This window comes from Penicillium roqueforti (genome assembly GCF_015533775.1).
Source record: "Penicillium roqueforti strain LCP96 04111 chromosome Unknown scaffold_15, whole genome shotgun sequence".
In the NCBI taxonomy this organism is placed as follows: Eukaryota; Fungi; Ascomycota; class Eurotiomycetes; order Eurotiales; family Aspergillaceae; genus Penicillium; species Penicillium roqueforti.
In genome coordinates, this window is record NW_024067579.1 from 245,248 (window position 1) to 264,428 (window position 19,181).

Below are 19,181 nucleotides of genomic sequence, written 5' to 3' on the forward strand. Positions count from 1 at the left end.
AGAGACCTTGGGGTCACCACTACTCCATCGGGTTACCCTTTGTTTTCTCACAGTCGAAACTTGAAGAATCCACCAAATTAAACCAATGCAATATAACCTGTTAATTAGGCATTTGATGTGTTCTCGGTGTTTCAAGGAGTTCTGGGAGGTCCGCCCACTCCCAAGGTCAGCCTCGGCTTGACCTACAGTTCTACCGCAAAAGTTGTACAAAGTTGCCTACATAGTTCATTCAACTTGACAACATGTGGCTGGTTCCCCAATTCCTGAAAAACCTCTGGTGTAGGGGTTCAAACGAATATCCTGTCTTTCCCCCGCCAGAGCCCGAAGAACTCCTCGCTCGCCCTAATGTCTACCGCGAACGCCTCTTCCAACGCATCTATCGAACTCCTAAAGACAAGCTGGAAGACACCCCACTGTTTTCACTATACCGACTCTATGAGAGCTTGGTTTTGAACGACAACATCGGCCTGCGAAACGAATTCGAATATTTCTGGTACGCGAAGTGGCCGGTCGTTTCTATTCCTGATCCACAGGACCCCTCCAAATCTCGCTACGCGGTTCTTTCTGCTATCCCAGCCTTTTTAGTCGAGTCATTTAACCAGCGTATCGAGCTGGGTCTCCCACGGAAAGCCGACCCCATCATGTCCCGCGAAGAAATGGAGCAGTACCAAAAGGAGGACAGGATATTCGAGTCAGCGCCAGAGTGGACGGACCAGGTGGCGCGGCTCGAAGATACCCTAGTCATTCCACATGATAACGAAGAGATTCTTGGGTCGTTCGATGATAAAAGGGCTAGTGAGCAGCTGGCAGCGAAAAACATCTTGCATTGGCAACCAGATATTCATCTCATTTGAAGGTTGAACATGTTGGCCTATGATTTCCGATGAGTTATGACGCGATGAATTGTTACTCTCATATATATTTCGCTTAGTGAAAATCGATAGCAATTGCACTTTTGTCCTCGCTTCTCAACACACTTGGTGCAACGGCGGCATTGGCGACGAGTGTTTCTTGCGGTGGCTCAGTGTTTCTCCCTATAGTGATCTTGCTCCATATGGTCTGTTTGAGAGCCCGAACTATATCGTAACTTTCCCATCGCATCTCTAGCCCATTTACAACGTCCTTGATTCCATCGTGCTGGATGACAGCAACACCGAATGCCCCATGGATATGTCCACAGACAACCATCTTGGGCTTTACTCTTTGTATCTCACGCAATAGATACCCATCCCCTTTAACCTTGATCTTTCCATCCGGTCCCTTTTCGCTATCGCAGTCACCATATAGAGCTGGAGGGCCATGCACCACCAGAATATCAGTATTATCGGGGATCTGCCCGGTCCGCACGTCACGGATTGAAGGATACTGAAAGGCCCAAAGGCCAAACTCCGGCGTCATTGGAGATCCATAAATTTTCACCCGGCGCACTTGCTGCTCCCCGGCAGCGGGCACTGGTATTTCCAGCGTCACTGCTTCTTCTTGCAAATAATGAATCCCCGTCCAATCCAATTCCTTTCGCTTCACAGCACTAATTCCCTCGCGCGAAAGAAACTTCATCTCGCTTGCTTCATCGAGGATAAGATCATGGTTTCCCGCGATGACAATCTTATGGGTGTGTGGCTGAGAAGACAGCCAGTGGAGCTGTGTTTGCACCTCGTCAAATGTGCCATGGGCCGTTAAGTCACCCGCGTGGACTAGTATATCTCCGGGTGGCAGAGGAGGGGTTGCATTGTGCGTGTCTGATATGCATATTATGCGGATTGGAGGGTGACTTGGGTTATTTGGAAGAGGAATTGGTGTTGTCGATGGTTTTTGTCGTGCAGACTGCGTGGCTCCTCGGAATAAGATATCCCAGAGGGGCTGTACTAAACGCTCCAGCCATATTGGTGGTCATGATAAGTTGTATGGGAAGGGAAGTAGATGGTTGTTCATTTGGAGTTTTCCTCCAACTAACCCCCTACAACGTTGACCAAATGAGGGGGATAATTAATGATTCTAAAGTTCCCCGTGTCACGCGCGGCGCATGTGAACTAACTAGTTACGTCATCGTATCAGAAGGGCGAACTGTAACTATAGAATATCTATTGTGAGAACAGCATAATTCTCTTGAGCACATCGATGTTCCTAAAGATAGATTGATGGTTGGATCACGTCTATCGTAGAAAAGACACCTAAATATTCACGAACCCGACAAGGGAGCATAGACCAATCAAGAGGAGATACATCATGAAACGCTTATAGTACCATATCCCTCTTCTCACCATCATCCTAAGTCTAGGCTGATCACAAGACAGATTAGGAAGAGTAGAAAGCGAAGCTTCTAGAGAAATTGAAGTGGCGAAGAGAGAGACGATAAGGGTATAGATCCGATTAGAGTAGGATAGGTAGACGATGCTCCTTTGATTGATATTGATAATCATTCTGAGCCTATTTTGCCAAATAATGGCACCTGGGTACGGCCCCCAGGCAGGAAGTTGGGCAGTGGAGAACATAAAAGAATGAGGCACCTAATGCGGCTGGTGTAACCCATGGGGTATCTACCACAAGCTTCAATTGATGGTAAAGAAGGTTCCTTGATGCTTGATTCTACCGATCAATGTCTGCTCAAAACTGACGATTCAATCGGAGGCCATCATAATCAAGCAAGCCTCATATAGAAGTCAAAACAATTATACTTTTATACACTTTATTATGTGTGTCATTCTGTGCCTGTGGTCTGTGATTCTTATTCTTCTTAGATCTTAGATCTTAGATATATTATAGAGCGATTTAGGTTATATTCAATGTTTAGTATATTATATCAGAAGACAGTCACGACCCAAACGACCAATATCAAATATCCACCGCGACGATATCTCCAAGCCTTCTTCCTGGTCCCAATAATCTTTCATAATCTTTGCTGCATTGACAACATTCAAACATCTCGTAGCAGTCCAAAACTTCTCTAACGATTCAACCAGGAAGTCTTTCTGGGCGCGAGACCGACATTCCAAGCCCGCCACGAAGATAGCCCACAGAATACATTTGAAAAGCGCCTCGTCATCTTTCAAAATATCAATCAGACCCAACAGCTCAAAGACTAAATCGTCCTGCACTGTGATTGTTTCCGTCAGTACATCCAGAATGCGTCTCCCATATATCAAAGCCCCGGTTTTGAAAGCCTGCGATAATGTGCAGAGATAATTGATTCTTTCTGGGGCAGACTGTCGCAGACTCGAAGCCCAGGCGTAACTGTCAAAGTTTTGGATGAGCTCCAGCATCGCGGTGGTGTCTTGGATATGTGTTTGGAGAGCGGCACCGTCCGGCAGCTGTTCTGCGATGGCGTCCCTTTCCTTGGAGAGATATTGTATCGCCGACAACAGGAACTCTGGACATCCAAGGAAAGATTGCTCGATTTTTTCCTGGGATTGCCTTTCTGCTTGGCCGTTAAATATGAATTCTGACAGTAGTTTTGGTCGTAAAAATGTTGCCCCGAGCGTCTCGATTCTATTTTGTAATCAGTCAGTCTCTCGCATGGCTTTATACCACTAGGCCTAATCTAACTCACAAATGAATCTGATTGGAGATAAACCCCCGGATCTCCTGTACCGTCTGTCCAGGTCCATCATTGACTCCAGCTTGCCACTCCAGTAGCGGCTGGTAGGATGTAATCAAACTCTTAGCACCCTCAAGATGGAAATTCCAACCTTCACTCCCAGATTCGAGGAGATCCAGAAAAATAAAAAGAAATATGCTAGCGACGGTTGTGTCGCCTTTTCCTATTGTTCCGTCACCAAGTACCTGAGAGAGAGCTTCCATGGCTTGGTGTTTGAAAAGTAGCGCATCGCGATTGGCATTAACGAGGCCAGGAGATGTAGGAGGTTGATCTTGATGGAACGACTGGCCTGTATTAGCATGGTGCCGCGCCGCGAGAGCAAGTATGCCCTTCTGTAAGACCGGGTCGTTCAATCCAAAGGAGAGCAAGCTCCGGAATGGATTCCTGGCGCTGTCGTATACAATGAACAATTTGCATATGTGTCTGTTATCTAAATGCGATGTCAGCTATTAGTACCCTAGTGTTAGCTGTTTGCATGCGGATCTTACAGTAGTCTATATAATATTTCGAAGTTTGATCCAGGCTTGACATATGCGGATCTTGCAAGGCAGCCGGCAGCATACTACCTTGGACCAGCGGGCGGGGCGATGTATTTGGTGTCGATAGCGCGGAATCGATAGTTCTAGGAGTTTGCACAGGAGATCCATCTGATCCATCTGATATACTCTCGTACGAATGGCCTTGCATCTTTCCGCGAATCGCAACACCCTTGACCCACCTCAGAGGTCTCTTATCGAAGCACTCCAGGTCGGCTCTTTCGCACTTGGTGCATGGTGTTCCAGACTGGTCGCATTGAATGCGGCGGTTGCGACATGTCCAACATGGATATGGCATAGGGAATGTGCAATGTGGGGAAGAAGGGTATCAGATACTCGAGTCGGGAGATATGAAGCCCTGGAGATAAGACTTGCTGACTGAGCGGACCCGTGGACCGGCTATCCATGGATCCATCCAACCACATACCTGTCGACGGCAATTCTTCGCCATCACGACAATGTGTTTGAACTTGGGTCTTCCAATGTATCAAGTTCATGAATTCAGCGCATAGTATATGTCTGTCATTCCTGCTCTTTAAGAAGACAAAGAGAAATACCAACAGCACAGAAAAAGAGACTAAAGAGATCCTTCAAACGTCAAGAGGATATTAGAGACGATCTATATAAAGTACCTAGACCCACTGAGAGGCTAGTCATCCCTCATAAGTGGCTATTCCTTTATATTATGCCTATATGAATATTGGCTTTCTCTTCCACAAAACCCAGTGTATATAGAATGGCCCCGCTATGTCCCCTCTAATTGATAATCTAAACCCCTTTGAAGGCCACATTGAACCATATAGTAATAGACCGCTGAATCGAATTCTGCTAGTTCAGAGCAATATGTCGCAAGACTCCCAGAGTATTTATTCACACCACACCACGACGTCCAAAGACAGTGGGGCTTAACAAGATTAGCAACGGAGAGACCGAGCCATCTGAGACATGTAAGACCTAAGCAAACAGACTTGCAGCAACCCCCGTCCTCTCATCCCTCGAATTGCTGCAACCAATGCGGGTCCGACGGCGCGCAGAGAGAGACACCAGGCACCGTCGAGCCAATCAAGCACCGCACAAGCGAAATCGGACCCAAAAAAAGCGAGAGCAAGCCACTATAGGAAATTAGACCTAGACAATTGAGGTCCGTCCATGAGAAGAGAGTAAGTTCTCCGGTCAAAATTCCCAAGGCCGTATATTTAGAACATTTAGTCTTTTGATTGGTCGATCCACCAGTCATTCAGCTACGCTGATTGGCCCGCTCGGTTCCTGACATCATTGGCGTGGGAGTCTGTCGCCGCTATACCTATTTAGGAAGAATATCACAACTGTATGGTCGATTTTAGCAATCCCTTCGCGTTTCAGTATTGCTTAGCCGTAGATGTGAGGCTTTAGCGTGCAGGGTATGCTTACTTATATAACTGGCAGAGTTTGCCCACTGAATGTAGTCTACTGTTTCCTATCTCATCCCACAAGAGGTACTTCGAATCGACCAACACGAAGAATCTGACATTGACACCTTCCACCTTCTTTGACTACAGTATGCGCCTATCTACTCTCATATTATGCCCCTTATGGCCAATAACTAACGAGACACTTTCTCCTCTGCAGCCTCTTCAAACCACAATGCCTACCATCCCACCCACGATAGAGACAACAATGACACAAACATCCACAATCGATAGCGCTACAAGCTTGCTCAAGCGTAGCAGCATGAGCAACCCCGACAAATACCCCCTCTACATCTTCCTCATCCTCGCCGGATGTATTGTAGGAGGAGTCATCGGGTTCAGCATATACTCCATGTACTACGGCCTCGACGATTCAGGCACGTTCAAGGACGTGGGCTACGAGCAACGAAAATACATGCGCGAGACCAGGCAGCGGACTATGAACATGCTAGCTGTTGAGGCGAGGAGACCTGATATGATTGTTCCCGTCGGGGAATTGGATGCTTGAATTGCTTGGGTCTGGCGTTTGGGGATGTCTACATGAGGAAGGGCCTCTAGTAGTTAGGTATGGATGGTTTGGTTCGATGGATATTATATGTAAGCAACTGGCAATTATGATGTATGCACCCGCTATATATATCGGAATAAAGACAGGTTCAATGTTTGTGTATATTCAATTAACCAAGTATTCCAAGGACAGTGGGATGCTTGACCCGAAAAATCAAAGCGAGGACGAACGATGAGAGAGCGCTCTGTATAATCAGCAAAGATCTGTCTGAGATCTTTACCCTAGTGGTAAGTATTGACGAATAAAGAAAATGAACACTGTCTTTCAATGTGCAATCAAAAAGACCTGGTTGGTTCCAGCTTCAACAAGCTGTCACATGTGATCAAAACAAACCCCCTGCATACCAGAAGCAATAAGAGTAATATTCAACAAGCTGAAAAAGAAGAGCAATGCCGTGGAGCAAAGGGATATAAAAGTCATGAAGCAGAGTAGGAAAAAAAGTCCAACGTTGAGCGTCGTCAAGAAAGGGCATCCGAGGGATGACAAGAATCGTAAAAATGGAGATTATGTAGAAGAAGAATTAAAATGTGAAAGAATCGAACAATAGATGCCCGCGGGTTTACCGCAGGCAGATATAGTGCAGAAGAATGCCCCAAGGCAGTGTTTGTACACACCCGTACATATATGCAATATTGTACTCTCAATATAGCCGAATCAGTCAGCGCTGATTTAGAAATTCACGACAATGGCCGCAAGCGCACCGAATGCCAGGGTCACCATGGAGATAGTGGCACTGGTAGCACCGCCAGTGGCGGAGGATGGGGACGCAGCAGCGGCGGCAGCGGCCGTCATGGAGGCCGCTTTGATATCAGCAGAACCAGTCAGAACGTGCGGCTGGTACGTATAGCTTAGTGTCAGGCTCGAGTTGGGTAGGCGCGCGCTGGGGCTAGTGGCGCTCATGATAGGAGTTGTGGTGGAGATGGAGCTAGCAGTAGAGGTGGAGATAGCAGTAGAGGTGGAGCTAGTAGGGGTGGAGCTAGTAGTAGAGGTGGAGCTAGAGGTCGAAGTGGGAGTCGAGGTCGAAGTCGACGTAGGAGTAGAGGTGGAGGTAGGGGTGGGTGTGGATGTGGGTGTGGGAGTCTCAGTGGTGCTAGTACTAGTGCTGGTCGGAGTAGGAGTGGGAGTCGAGGTGCTGATGCTGGAGCTGCTAGTGGAGGTAGGAGTGCTGGTGGAAACCTCGATGGTCTCAGACGAGGTGCTGCCGTTACCCTCCTTCTCGAAGACGATAATGTGCGCGGTCTCGCCCTTAGGGATGGTCACGACGCAACCGGTGGCGTCGCCAGCGCCAGTGAAGGGCTGACCGATCATCTCGTTGACATCGTTGACAGCAGGGTCGATCTTGCAGGGCAGGCCGTTGCAGCCATCACCCTCACACTCAATCTCGATACCGAATTCAGGCTTGACTTTGCGGAAAGGCGTGGTGGGTTCCAAGTAGATGGGGTTCCAACCGATCTTCAGGAAGGTGTTGCCATTCTCGTCGGTGTTGGCCCCTGCGGTATACGGGGACCAGTTACCGACGGGGTTCTCGGAGGTACCCCAGACACATCCTTCCTCCGCGGTGACACCAGGAGCGTTAATATAGTACTGGGCAGCAGTGGAGCACCAGTAGGACATGCCGGGCACGGCCAGGTCGGCCAGCTCATCAACCATGGTGGGGATAAGCATGGCCTCATTTCCAGGCAACACAGTCTGGCAGAAAGAGACAGACTTTCCAGCCTTATTGTGGGCCTTGAGAACACCAGTGGCCGACTCACAGTAGTCGCGGTTGGGGAAGGGTTTCTGGATTTTGCCATCCTCGTCACAGTACAGACCACCCCTCATGGACATGGGGTACGAGTAGGACGTCGCATCGGGATCCCACTGCATAGACACCTGGCCGGGAGGGCAAGCGTAGGGGCAGTAGTTGCCAGGTTTGCAGGGCTCGTCGGGGCTCATAGCCCAACCGGCGTTTTGCTCTTGCGGGGTGATCTCAACCAGGCCAGCATCGGTGGGGAACTCGCACTGTCCACTCCTCTTTTCCAAAACAACATCACGAGTCTCGTGGTGATGGCTGTGGCCATGGCTATGTTTGGCGGCTTCAGCGCTCGCAATGAGGGCGACAAGCGCCGCTGCGCGGAAGGATGTGATCTGGAACTTCATTGCGTTGGGGAAAAGACTCGGCAAATTGATAATATAAACGAATGTATGTATGAAGCGAGTGGCTAAGTCAAACGAGTGACAAAAAGATACGGCCGATGGCCAAGGGCAGACACAGTGCTCACAGATAATGAAGGTCAAGACAAGCGAAGGGAAACAGACGGGGAAAGCACCAAGAAAAGGGACACGGCCTCTAGGGAGTCCCGGCTCAGGTCCACGAGTGTGCTAACCTAATAAGGCGTTAGATCTGGGATGATGTGCGCGCAATTCCGGTGCAGAGCAGAGCAGCCCCGACTTTCATAGGCGGCTCGTCCGTGATTGACCATAATTCCCATAATTGCGCCCTAAACTGGAAATATGGGCGCAGCCTTGGACCCCCAAAATGCTGTGCCCCTGAAGCAGACTCCACTAGTGGACAGCCACTAGACACTTAGTGTCAGGGGCAATGATAGCCTGCAGCCAATGATGAACGCCATTACCCCGATGGTTCCTGCTTGGCAGGGGGAAGGGCCAATAAGCTAAGAGATATGCATTTTGTGGAGTTGTCTCTCGAACTCTTTCAACGGCAAAATAAAAGCAAAAGATAAGTGTTCAAATGAAGAGGTGAAGAAAAGGAGGAAAAGGCGTGCGCAACCTTTACCTGAGAAATCCTGTCACATGACACCTCAATATCCACAACATACCTGGGTAACTAACCAACTAATAAATGTGGCATGAGAAAAACCCAAATTAAGTGAACTCAGACTTTACCGAGTACATCGTACGTTCTGCACGAGAAGAAGAAATATCCACCGAAACCAATGAATGAGTTAATATTCCCAAAATGGGAAATATTGCTCATTTAGCCTAGTACCCGTCAATCCCAATCAAACCCACCATACTACACCGTTTTAAACATGTTGATCAACACAAGTGGGCTCTCTTCTCTTTGATAGGCATGGAATCACATGGCCAAGAAATTCGAATCCTTAGAGCGTTTGTCCCGGCTGCCAATGTGTCGCTCTGTGGTTTAGACAAAGCTTGACCTGGGAGAGTATGGGGGTTTTCATGGCAAAGCAAGCAATTAACAAGATCGCCGCTAAGATCACTTTGATCAAGGGCTCCATGAGACGCTATGTCCAAGATCCGCCAGAGTTGCCAGTTGTAAAGTGTGCATTCACTGCATTGTGAGGATGCCCGGTATCATCCGGAATATCAATGCAAGAAGCATGGACCTGATTAGTACGTGATGCAGGTGGATGTCGGTATCTTCGATGGCTTGGGCCAATTATATCGGATTATAAAAGTCTTCCGGTTAGTTAGTTACGTCGTCAAAGACCGAGCGACTCTTCTTTGTACTTCTTCAAACTGCGATTTATATAGCTTAGTACCTAGCCCTAAGCTGCGGCGATCCTTGCGGCGTCTACAATCATCTCCTATTGCAACGAATGCTAAGAGTGAAAATCAAGAACGGCATTGCGTTGCGCATGATAAACAGGATGTCTTTTTTGAGTTTGCTGTAAGGACTGTTGATGTTCCTCGCATGGTGAGTATCCACTCGGCCTATCACTTGGATTTCGCGGGGCCAAGTGCATCTGACAATATATGACAGATCGCATTGACACGGCCATACCGTTATTTTTTTTGGTGTCTTTTGTGCTGCTTTTCGGAGGATCTTTATACTACTTTCCAATGGATTTGGGTGCTACCATTATGTGGCTTTTATAATGAAAAAAAAAAAACAGGTTCAACAATGCCCTAGCTATTGCGACAATCCAAATAAATGAAAGAGTCTAGCAGGTAACTGCCCCAGAAAATTTCTCAGTCACCTTTTAATACAATCCAGGCTTCCTCCTTGTGTATAGTCCCATCGCTGTAGCTAAATCTTGCAATGCAACTGAAAGTTAACCTCCCTCATTAAAGCGGCGGCAGCCTAAATAAGAAAGAAGAGGGCTACAACATACAGCGATCCCTTATTAAGAATAGAAGAATAACTGGTAATTCGCCCAGTAGGTTTTTCTTTCCTCCTTGGGGATTATTTGAAGCTATTCACACTGCTGACCCACCTTAACCCCCACCCCCACAATAATCTTATTTCTCTTTTACGTGTGTACATACAGTCAGACTGGAGGGAAGGTATGGAAGATAGAAAATGTAATTTGCTCTTAGATACTGCATCGTGTTGGACAGGGCTCCTTGGCCTAAAGTTATTTTGGTTTGTATTTTCAGATATGCATCATGACCTTTCGTTATAGAGCTGCATCATCAGACATCAAAAATTCACAAACGAAGCTATTCGCCTTGCTGAGCTTGTAGGTCCTTCCACCCAGCAAAAGCCAAGACATCATCACGGTCTCTCCATCCCCAAGCAATGCAATAATGCCGTGCAAGCAATTGCCACTCCTCCATCTCATCCAGCATCTCTAGCCCAGCAACTCTTTCCTTCTCATCTTCGTTAACCCACTTCTTCCAAATAAACTCAATATCAGCGGCAGCCTGGCCATCCCCAAAGCCCTGATCTTGGAAGCGGTCTCGCTGCGCCTCAAGCGATGCATACCTAGCGAGAGTCTTGAGCTGGATGCCCCGCGCCGCAAGGTTCGACACCATCGTACGACCAAAGGCATCATTGGGCCGAATAGGCTCATAAAGAATCAACCCAAGCGGAGGAACATTTACCCGCGCCTCCTGCAAGATGTCTCCGGGCCCGGATAGTGGATGCCCATGACCAAAAAGGCGTTGCGTAAAGAACGCAACTACCTGCTCCGCTTCAGTAGGCGATAGGTAGACCAAACAGCACTCGGAGATCAGCAAAGTCGGCAATCCCGTGTCCACACCTGGCAGTGCTCCAGCAGGGTCACTGCATGTCGACAGCGACCGCAGATCAACCGGGTGGACATGGTACGAGGGCGAATGGAGCGCGTCCCCCGCCTCCGACACAGTAATTCGAGTATCCTTTTCCGACGAAGCCTGCGACGAGTCAATCCCAAGCGCCCTCTGTAGCAAAGGCGCCGATCTAATCGCGCGGATCTTTTCCGCTGTGTTGACGGCGAAATCGAGCTCGTGGTAAACGAAGTCCGGGGTTTGGCGCGACGAGAGAAGCCGGAAGACGCGCGTGTCGGACCCGGCACCTAGAGATATGATCTGTTTCTTGTGTGTATTTTCCGGTGAGAACGGGCCGAGGAAACGCGCCACGAGCTGGTCGATAGCTGTTGTGCGGGCGTAGGTTCCTAATGCGCGGGGACGTGTCCGGGTCAGCCGTATGCTCTCTTGTCATCGGGAATAGCGTAGTTTGAGGGGTCGGGCTCACCTCTGTTGATGATTGGCAATCTACGCGTCGCCGACCCGGCAGGTGTCAATGATGCCGCGTACACATCCTCTAGATAGCCTAGCTCGACGGCGCTGAGGCGGGACACGCTTGCGTCATTGTCTGTGCCTTGGACGATGCGGTCTTTTCCAGAAGGGAGTCCAGCTTCTTCTGTGCGACTTGTGCCACGGCCTCGGCCTCGGCCTCGTCGTAGAGTGTTTAGGTTGGGAATATGGGAGGCCATGAGGAATGGAGGAAGCTTGGAGCTTGAGCTTTCGTGGTGGGGTAGCTATCCGGGCGTGGATGTCGCCTCTTAACTTCATACCCGATTTCTCTCTCCCAATATTAAATTTCCAACCCAGTTCCAGAATTTGTATCTTCGTCGAATCATTCTTATCGCATCCTCGCTCCTACGTCTTGTTTGATCGACTCGGTGACTACAACCCGTTCAGGTAGAAAGTTGTAAGATTCAACTTCTTACGTTCAACAGCGAAGAAAACGATATTATAACATTGAACATCTCGGTCCAACATTTAGTACAACTGCTCCCTACTGCCAATACCACCGAGTTACTACAGAGCTACGTCTGTTCAACTCCCCAAGCACAACATCCCTGGTAGGGCTGCCACTAAATCTACCTATGCCAACTTACTCTTGACAAAGGCAATAGCCTGTGCGCCATACTCAGCTCCATAACCCTGGTGGGTCGCGGCGTTACTCCCGTTGCAGCAGTACGGGTCTGTGGAGTCGCAGTATGATTGAATCTTACTAGCCGACGGGCAAAAGAAGCCAGAAGGACGTGCGTCAAACTATGTCCCAAGAGTTAGATGCAAGGCTTCCAAGTTCAGGGGGAATATAGGGCAGTCCATACACCTCTAGCAGCACAAGTTCCAACATCATACGACAACCCTGCCACATACAGCGGGTCACCCATGAAGATGGCTGCCTTGACCATGTTCACAGCGGACGTTGACAGCTGGACCGCGCTGTTGGAGTAGCCTTGGTTGGGGACGCCGCCGCCGCACAATGCTGCGTCCATGATTTCACCACCCTAAAGCATCGTAAGTACATAGTTGGTCTTTCGTTTTGAATAGCCGAGGAAATCTAACCCACCTGGGAATATCCGACCAGAACAAGCTTGGTCGATGGACACTGGGTGTTATAAGAGTTCACAGCCGAGGCGACGGCTGCAATGCCCTGGGCAACTGAGTTGGAGTAGCTCACGCTGCCGCAAGACGATTGTCCACCGCATGCAGGGTAGCTGATGGCCTCGGCCGTAGAGCCTGGATAGGCATTGAGAAGGCCATTGACAACCGTGATGGACGAGCCGTATCCGGGAGATACGGTGGTCTCGCGTGCACCAAAGATGTGGACACCCGGGCAGGAGATACGTTTCTCAATTTCAACCTCAACCGGGACAGCGAGGGCGCCGCCGGCGAGTAGGGAGAATGTCAAGATTTTGGGAATCATGATGTCAATGGATATCAATCAGAAAAGTAAAATAAGCGATTTGTTACCTTGGATATGCTCGGGTTTGCAAATAGGTTTGATATCCAGACTCCGGAGACCACGGTTGCTTTATATAGATCTCGAATGTCCCCTTGGCAACAGAAACCGGAATATCATTGTATTTTGCCGTATAGCAGGCCATCAAGAAATGAATATGACCCTTTGGACCGGGCGGGGCTTTTGCCTAATCGTTGTCTGATTATGAAACCTCATCTGCATTGTGGCAGTATTGCCAGGTTCAGAATGGAACAGGAGCTACATAATTAGGCTGAATAAACCGGCGGATAGGCCTAAAAAGACACACCATTGGATCTGATGTTGGAAATGTGACCCGCCTGCATTTAACTTAAGCCAGTTCTCCGCGTTATTTCAGGCAATAAATCGTCAGATCTTTCTGGGGTATGCAACAGGGATCCTCGCTCTGACCGGTTTGGAACGAGCTATGATTCTTCACAAACATTTCGGCAAAAAGGGCTATATTCATTCCCAGGGGTATAGGCAGATATAGAGACCTGCAGCATTGACATCGAAGATAGTCAGTTCGGCTTCCCAATCGGGTATGGCTCGAGACGTGCTTGTTTCATTGGTCTCAGCTATAGGGTCCAGTGTGCAGGGCATAAAGGTACATGTCTAAGTGGTCCTTTTATTCCTGATGGAATCTGAAATACTAAAAGTAGGATCATGGAATACTTTTTTCACGGCTATCGGACCGAATCTGAGGACCGTGGTCTATCTTTGTCATGTCATGTCTCTTTTCTATGTACAAGTGAACTTAAACAAAGTATCTAAACATAAACAAAGTTGTTTCGGCAAAGAGGACAAGTGCTCTGGTTGCTGCTCTTGAACCAGCGGAACAGACAGACCGAGTGGAAGGTGTTCTTGCAAGTGGCACAGCGCTTGTTCGGTGTCTGCATATCTGTTGAGATGACAGAGTAACAGATAGCACACTCGCTCTGGCCCTTCAGAGCACCTTGGACGTTTCGTCGGAAGGCCAGCAATCCATCAACTAGATTGCCATTTGCAAACATAATAACTCCCTGGATCGTCAGCAGCCAGCTCTTCCATTTCTTCTCATCCACAAGCACGCGACTGCGACCGACAACCAACGCGGGTTGAAGCGGGTACGCGGGTGGGAGAGTTATGGAAATAGCAACTGGAGGCGACTCTTCATCGACTGGAATGCTGGCAATGATTTCGCCTGTCTTCGAGGAAATCTTCACCTCCAATGCGCGTTCTTCGTCTGCATCCTGGGTGGCAATCCAATCGGCCACGCTTTTGAGTGCATCTTCGACAACAAGGGGGGATATCTGGGAACGGTATTAGTTATAGTTACTCGTTTAGAAGGGTCCAATATCAAAAATACTCACATATTTTTCTGACCAGGCTTCCACCGGACCCTTGGTGCGTTTCTTAGTGTCAATCCACCAATTCTTGGTCATGTTGGCAGTGTATCTCAGGCAAAGATAGTACAGATGTACCAGGAGCCACTGTGTCTCCTTCTCGGCACTCTCGGACTCATCTGGCTCAAATGATCGAATATCAAGTTTCGATGCATCGATCATCTTTCCGTGAGATTTCTGAAGGAAATCAAACGTGAATTCCAGCAATGGGAGGAGGATATTGTTCTCTCTGATGCTTGCCGTGTAGTATTCCTGCACAGGGAGCGACTGATCGGACTGTTAGCAAGTTTATTTTACAATTTATCGTAAGAGTCAAAACTTACAGCATTTGAGAAGTGGTCAAATACCACCTTCCAGCTGAGAAGGTACGCCCGCATACTGGTCCACATCTTGTCATCTCCGTAAGCAGCAGAGACCATTTGCATTGTCGGAGGCTCAAGCAATAAAGACACGAGCTCATCAGGAAGGCTGACTGCAGTCTTTGATAAGGCAACATCAAAAGATACCTTCTCCTGCACATGGGGGATATAGTGATGGAGAAGAGTGTAAGCAGTTCGCTGAATTGCTCGGCTGTGTGCAGTTAGAAGATGGAATGTTTCACTGACATCCTCCAATTTGTCAACGGGGATAGTGTTAATCAGGCGTCGTAATAAGTCAACAGCAACATCCCGGGGTTGATGGAATGTGGTTGAGGAATCTATATTTTGTTAGACATATCAGTGATGAGAGAAACCCGAAGCGCTTACCAAATGTGTCAATGGTGGAGGCCAGGGCATTGAAAAGACCGGCCTTTCGATCTGACCAAGCATCTTGGACATCGTCATTGCTGTCACTTTCCGAGATAGACTTCAATCGTGCGAAGAGTCTGAAAGATGACACCAGTAATGGTAGACCCTCTTCACCTCCGTTGGTTCCCCGCAAGACAGAATTTAGAATGTCCATGCTTTCTTCCCAATGAGATCCATAAATTTCCCCAAGAGCTGGAAGGACAAGGGACAAGGTTTTGATGACTTCGGATTTCAAACCAAGAAACATTGAGTCGGATTGCAGACATTCAATCAAGTTCTTGGTAAGGAAAACCAATCTTTGTGTCGGAATGGTGGAGACAACATCTTCTTCCCCAGACAATAGAATGTTTAACAGAACCAGCTTCCGCAATCCTGCGCAAAGTTAGTACCGGTGCTATATCTGCTAATGTGTTATCAGACACTTACCAACTTGGGAAACATCCTGGGGCTTGAGTCCAGTGGAATCGGCAACTAGCTCATTGCAGATTCTGTTTCCGATGGGATTTGAAAGTATGGAGCTTCGCAACACTGCAAACCACGATGCCGAGCGGATGAGGTTTGCTGTTCGGGCCTCCCTGCAGATCTTCGCGACGTCCTCTGAAGATTTGGAAATTTGCAATGAATCCGCAACAGTCATTATCTTGACGAAGGCTTCGCCGACCCTATAGTCCAAGGGAGATGTACCCTTTAGTTCCTCTAGTCTGATTTCCCAGAACTCGGCAAGCGAGGAGGAAACGGTCTTCTCAGGTGCGAAGCTGACTGGCTCATTGTCACGAGTCCAGTTACCGAGCACCTTTCGGCCAGCAAAAACAATATCCATGTATTCTTCGCGCTGATCAGCCAGCTCGAGACCTGAGATGCCGTTGCAATTCTCAATGCTCAAATCGTCATCTATCAGTTGAATTGCTAATGGCAAGAAATGGAACAAAGTCTCTAGGTCGCCTTGGTCCAAATGTTTCCATAGCTCAGAAGTAGAGAGAAGGTTGATGGTGTAGATTGCCAGGCGGAACGCAGAAGAGCGATGGTCTGAATCGCGAGGAATGGTTGGCCATAAAGCCTTGAAGGAGTCAGATAGCTCTCGCTGGATCAAGTGAACAACGCCTCCTAATGGACTGGTTATAGCAGTGGAAGGTCGAGGTGGAAGTTGGAGAAAGGGGGTCAGGGATTTCTCCCATGAATGACGAGAGGGCAGAATATCCTTCACGCTACCAGTGGCCGTAAGACCTGGCAGCAGTTCATTTGCGATAGCAAGAAGTGATTCAATCCTGAACCAAAGTTAGCACAATGTCCTACGGAATATAGTAGCAATGAAGGACCCACGATAATGATTCTTCATCCACATGACTGAATCCATGTTGGAGAATTTCGATGCCCGACTTGGCACTCGTATCACCAATACCAGATTCCTTCAATGATTTCAACAACGCTTCCGCCAAGCTTGCTACCTCTTCAGATGGTGACTCTGTGAGGAAAAGTAGCTTTCCTGCTAACTTTGACCCATGAGCTCCATTTTGGAACTCCCGAAAGGAAGATGGTGCAGACTTCCCAATATGAGAGAGCCCATGCAAGGTATCAAACACTTTATCTTCTGAAGATAATGCGTCGATCAAAGATAAGAAAATCTGATCCATCAATTCGCCATGTGATGTTTTGTTTTGAAGAACTGCAGTGATGATAGGCCAATGAGCATGGCTTCCTTGGCAAGCTTTGCCAAGAGCCCGCACAACAAGTGAGTTGAGCTTGTCTTTCTGCTCAACATCATTGAAATCGAGAGAAGAAAGTAAGCTTTGAAGTACGTGCACATTAGACTGTTCTGGCTCGAGGGCCAAGGCTCGCTCAACGACGTTCTCGAAACTGAATGCAAATCCATCCCACTCCCGACATTCTAAGATGATCGAGATCAATCGATCGGCAGATGGTGAAAGCAAAAGCTCCGGTGCATCATTTTGCACAAAGCTTTGAAGGTCTCGGGATTTTTTCGCAACAGATGGCAGGCTGCGAACACATTCCAGCACCGTGCCGGCCGCTCCATATGGTTTCCCATTACGAGTGCGCAGTACTTCGAGACATCCTTCGAGAAGGGAAGTAGTTGTTCCTTCAAAGACTTCCGATACTTGAGGCTCGACCTCGGTATCTGAGACCCGTGAGAGAACAGCAGACTCCAAGTTCAAGAGGCGTTTAGATTGGGCACATATTGAGTCTTGAGATTCACGGAAGTCCTTTGATTGCTCTGGGGACGATAGCTTCACAGCTTCTAGCAGTCCATCGGAAAGGCATGTACACAATGATTGCAGTTCCTGGGCTTGCTCGGCGGAAGCCAGAGTGAAAACATAATCCACACAAATCCCTTCGGCTAACTCGTCCGGAAGTGACCATTGAGTCAGCTTCGGGTCAATTTGCACATACTGCACCACCAAGGGAGACAGTCTCTGTGTGATGAATTCGGATTTTTGCTCCTGGGGGACCAACGTTGCAAGCCATGCTCCTATATGGGTATAGGATTTCCATCCGATGGCAAGGTTTGAACGCGGTTCTTCTCTCGAGTTGAGGCCTTCTTGCAAAGCCTCAGTCAAGGCAATTGCACTGGTAGAAGTGATTCCATGGTCAGCAGTGGCCTTGTCAGCACCTGCTAGTACTTCTTGGGGGATGATTCGAAGCAATTGGTCTAAATTCGACCAAAAGTTAGAATGTCCGCCCTGGGACCCCTTCTGCATGTACTGGCGCAATCGCTTCGAGGCAGATGATTTCCCAGTGTAGTCATCGGTCCATATTTGAGGTCTCAGCGAAGATAATAAAAGGAGGGACTCTGACAATTCGGCAGCCGATCCGATTTGCGGTAGAGACAATGATTTTCCAATGATGGCTGAACTGAGAGTCTTCCAGTCAATCCATCCAGGCTCTCGAGAAACCGCAGTTCGGAGCAGGATGTATATGGATCGGCGAACATATGGATCATCGTGGTGACAGAGAGCCCACAAATTCTTGCTGGCTAACAGGTTCTCGATTTCAGGTAGGTTCTTCTGCAAATCTTCATCGGACGAATTGCCTAGAGACGTTGAATTGTTAGACAGGGAATACTGCAAGATAGAAACGTTTAATATACCTAGTACGCGGTTGAAAAGCAAAAGTGCAGCTCCCGCAACACGGGCATACTTTCCTTCAGCGTCGTCTCTCTTCACTGTCCTTTCATCACTCAATGTCAAGGCTGTTTGGTGAAGAATGACATCATCTACAAAGTCCAAAATGGAGCTTTGGTAGATTTTCCACACGTTGTTTCTTTTTTCTTCGGTTGTGAAGACTTTTGTGAACGATTCAAGGGCGGCACGGTGGACCGGTCGATCATTGTCGTAGATTCCTGCGATCCATGCTCCGATGATTTTGGGTAAATTGGGCACGATCCGCTTCCCAACAAGACCAGAGATTGTTCCTTGTATAGGATGGGCAAGTTGACGTACCCGGCGCGATAAATCAATCGAGAGTCTGGGATAAATTCTGACCTGGAAGAAAACATTGTTATTACTTAGTGTTTGTATATGGAAGCAATCTAGACATACCCATGCATCTAGAAACCCGTCATCTAGTGTTCCCATCTTCTCTTTCAATGTTGAAATATGGTCGCGCAGCTCCTCTAGAGCCTTCAATCGTGTAATGTCATCTTTCTTTAGTAAGTTCTTGAATGCGATAACTAGTTGCTGCTCCGTAATGCGAGAAAGATCTGGCGGCACTGCAATGTATGTGAGAGCGGACGCCTCCTTTCCCTCGCCAGAGAGACCACCAGAGAATCCCCCAAATGATCCAAAGGCACTGGCAGCAGCGCGACTGCTGGAGGCCTGGGATTTGAACTTTCTGCTCATGTGGGGTATGAGGTCCGCGGGATAAGCAACTAGTGGGGGAGGACCTCGAAATTGAGGATTTGGA

At 48.3% G+C, this 19,181-nt stretch overlaps 7 protein-coding genes across 7 annotated transcripts; 2 read left to right on the forward strand and 5 right to left on the reverse strand.

Annotated features, from left to right (window-relative positions):
- Nucleotides 1–242: 242 nt before the first annotated feature.
- On the forward strand, nucleotides 243–854 carry LCP9604111_5958 (uncharacterized protein; the record flags this gene model as incomplete). The annotated part of the gene is made up of 1 exon (XM_039073825.1): nucleotides 243–854. One exon carries the CDS (start codon nucleotides 243–245, stop codon nucleotides 852–854), a length of 612 nt encoding a protein of 203 aa, XP_038927993.1.
- Nucleotides 855–927: 73 nt separating this feature from the next.
- Nucleotides 928–4,429, reverse strand: LCP9604111_5959 (transcriptional regulator family TF; the record flags this gene model as incomplete). The annotated part of the gene is made up of 4 exons (XM_039073826.1): nucleotides 928–1,865; nucleotides 2,825–3,486; nucleotides 3,548–4,025; nucleotides 4,084–4,429. The coding sequence occupies 4 exons, from the start codon at nucleotides 4,427–4,429 to the stop codon at nucleotides 928–930; spliced, it is 2,424 nt and encodes an 807-aa protein (XP_038927994.1).
- Nucleotides 4,430–5,754: 1,325 nt separating this feature from the next.
- LCP9604111_5960 (uncharacterized protein) lies at nucleotides 5,755–6,087 on the forward strand (the record flags this gene model as incomplete). Its single annotated transcript, XM_039073828.1, has 1 exon — nucleotides 5,755–6,087. The coding sequence occupies one exon, from the start codon at nucleotides 5,755–5,757 to the stop codon at nucleotides 6,085–6,087; it is 333 nt and encodes a 110-aa protein (XP_038927995.1).
- A 729-nt stretch (nucleotides 6,088–6,816) lies between these two features.
- Nucleotides 6,817–8,286, reverse strand: LCP9604111_5961 (SUN domain-containing protein; the record flags this gene model as incomplete). Its single annotated transcript, XM_039073829.1, has 1 exon — nucleotides 6,817–8,286. One exon carries the CDS (start codon nucleotides 8,284–8,286, stop codon nucleotides 6,817–6,819), a length of 1,470 nt encoding a protein of 489 aa, XP_038927996.1.
- A 2,268-nt stretch (nucleotides 8,287–10,554) lies between these two features.
- Nucleotides 10,555–11,810, reverse strand: ppm1 (protein C-terminal leucine carboxyl O-methyltransferase ppm1; the record flags this gene model as incomplete). Its single annotated transcript, XM_039073830.1, has 2 exons — nucleotides 10,555–11,489; nucleotides 11,570–11,810. 2 exons carry the CDS (start codon nucleotides 11,808–11,810, stop codon nucleotides 10,555–10,557), a joined length of 1,176 nt encoding a protein of 391 aa, XP_038927997.1.
- A 394-nt stretch (nucleotides 11,811–12,204) lies between these two features.
- LCP9604111_5963 (putative acetyl xylan esterase (Axe1)) lies at nucleotides 12,205–13,036 on the reverse strand (the record flags this gene model as incomplete). Its single annotated transcript, XM_039073831.1, has 3 exons — nucleotides 12,205–12,375; nucleotides 12,438–12,617; nucleotides 12,680–13,036. 3 exons carry the CDS (start codon nucleotides 13,034–13,036, stop codon nucleotides 12,205–12,207), a joined length of 708 nt encoding a protein of 235 aa, XP_038927998.1.
- Nucleotides 13,037–13,860: 824 nt separating this feature from the next.
- On the reverse strand, nucleotides 13,861–19,117 carry LCP9604111_5964 (ubiquitin-protein ligase RKR1; the record flags this gene model as incomplete). Its single annotated transcript, XM_039073832.1, has 8 exons — nucleotides 13,861–14,382; nucleotides 14,443–14,742; nucleotides 14,799–15,172; nucleotides 15,222–15,635; nucleotides 15,690–16,528; nucleotides 16,584–18,309; nucleotides 18,367–18,760; nucleotides 18,818–19,117. 8 exons carry the CDS (start codon nucleotides 19,115–19,117, stop codon nucleotides 13,861–13,863), a joined length of 4,869 nt encoding a protein of 1,622 aa, XP_038927999.1.
- Nucleotides 19,118–19,181: the final 64 nt, after the last annotated feature.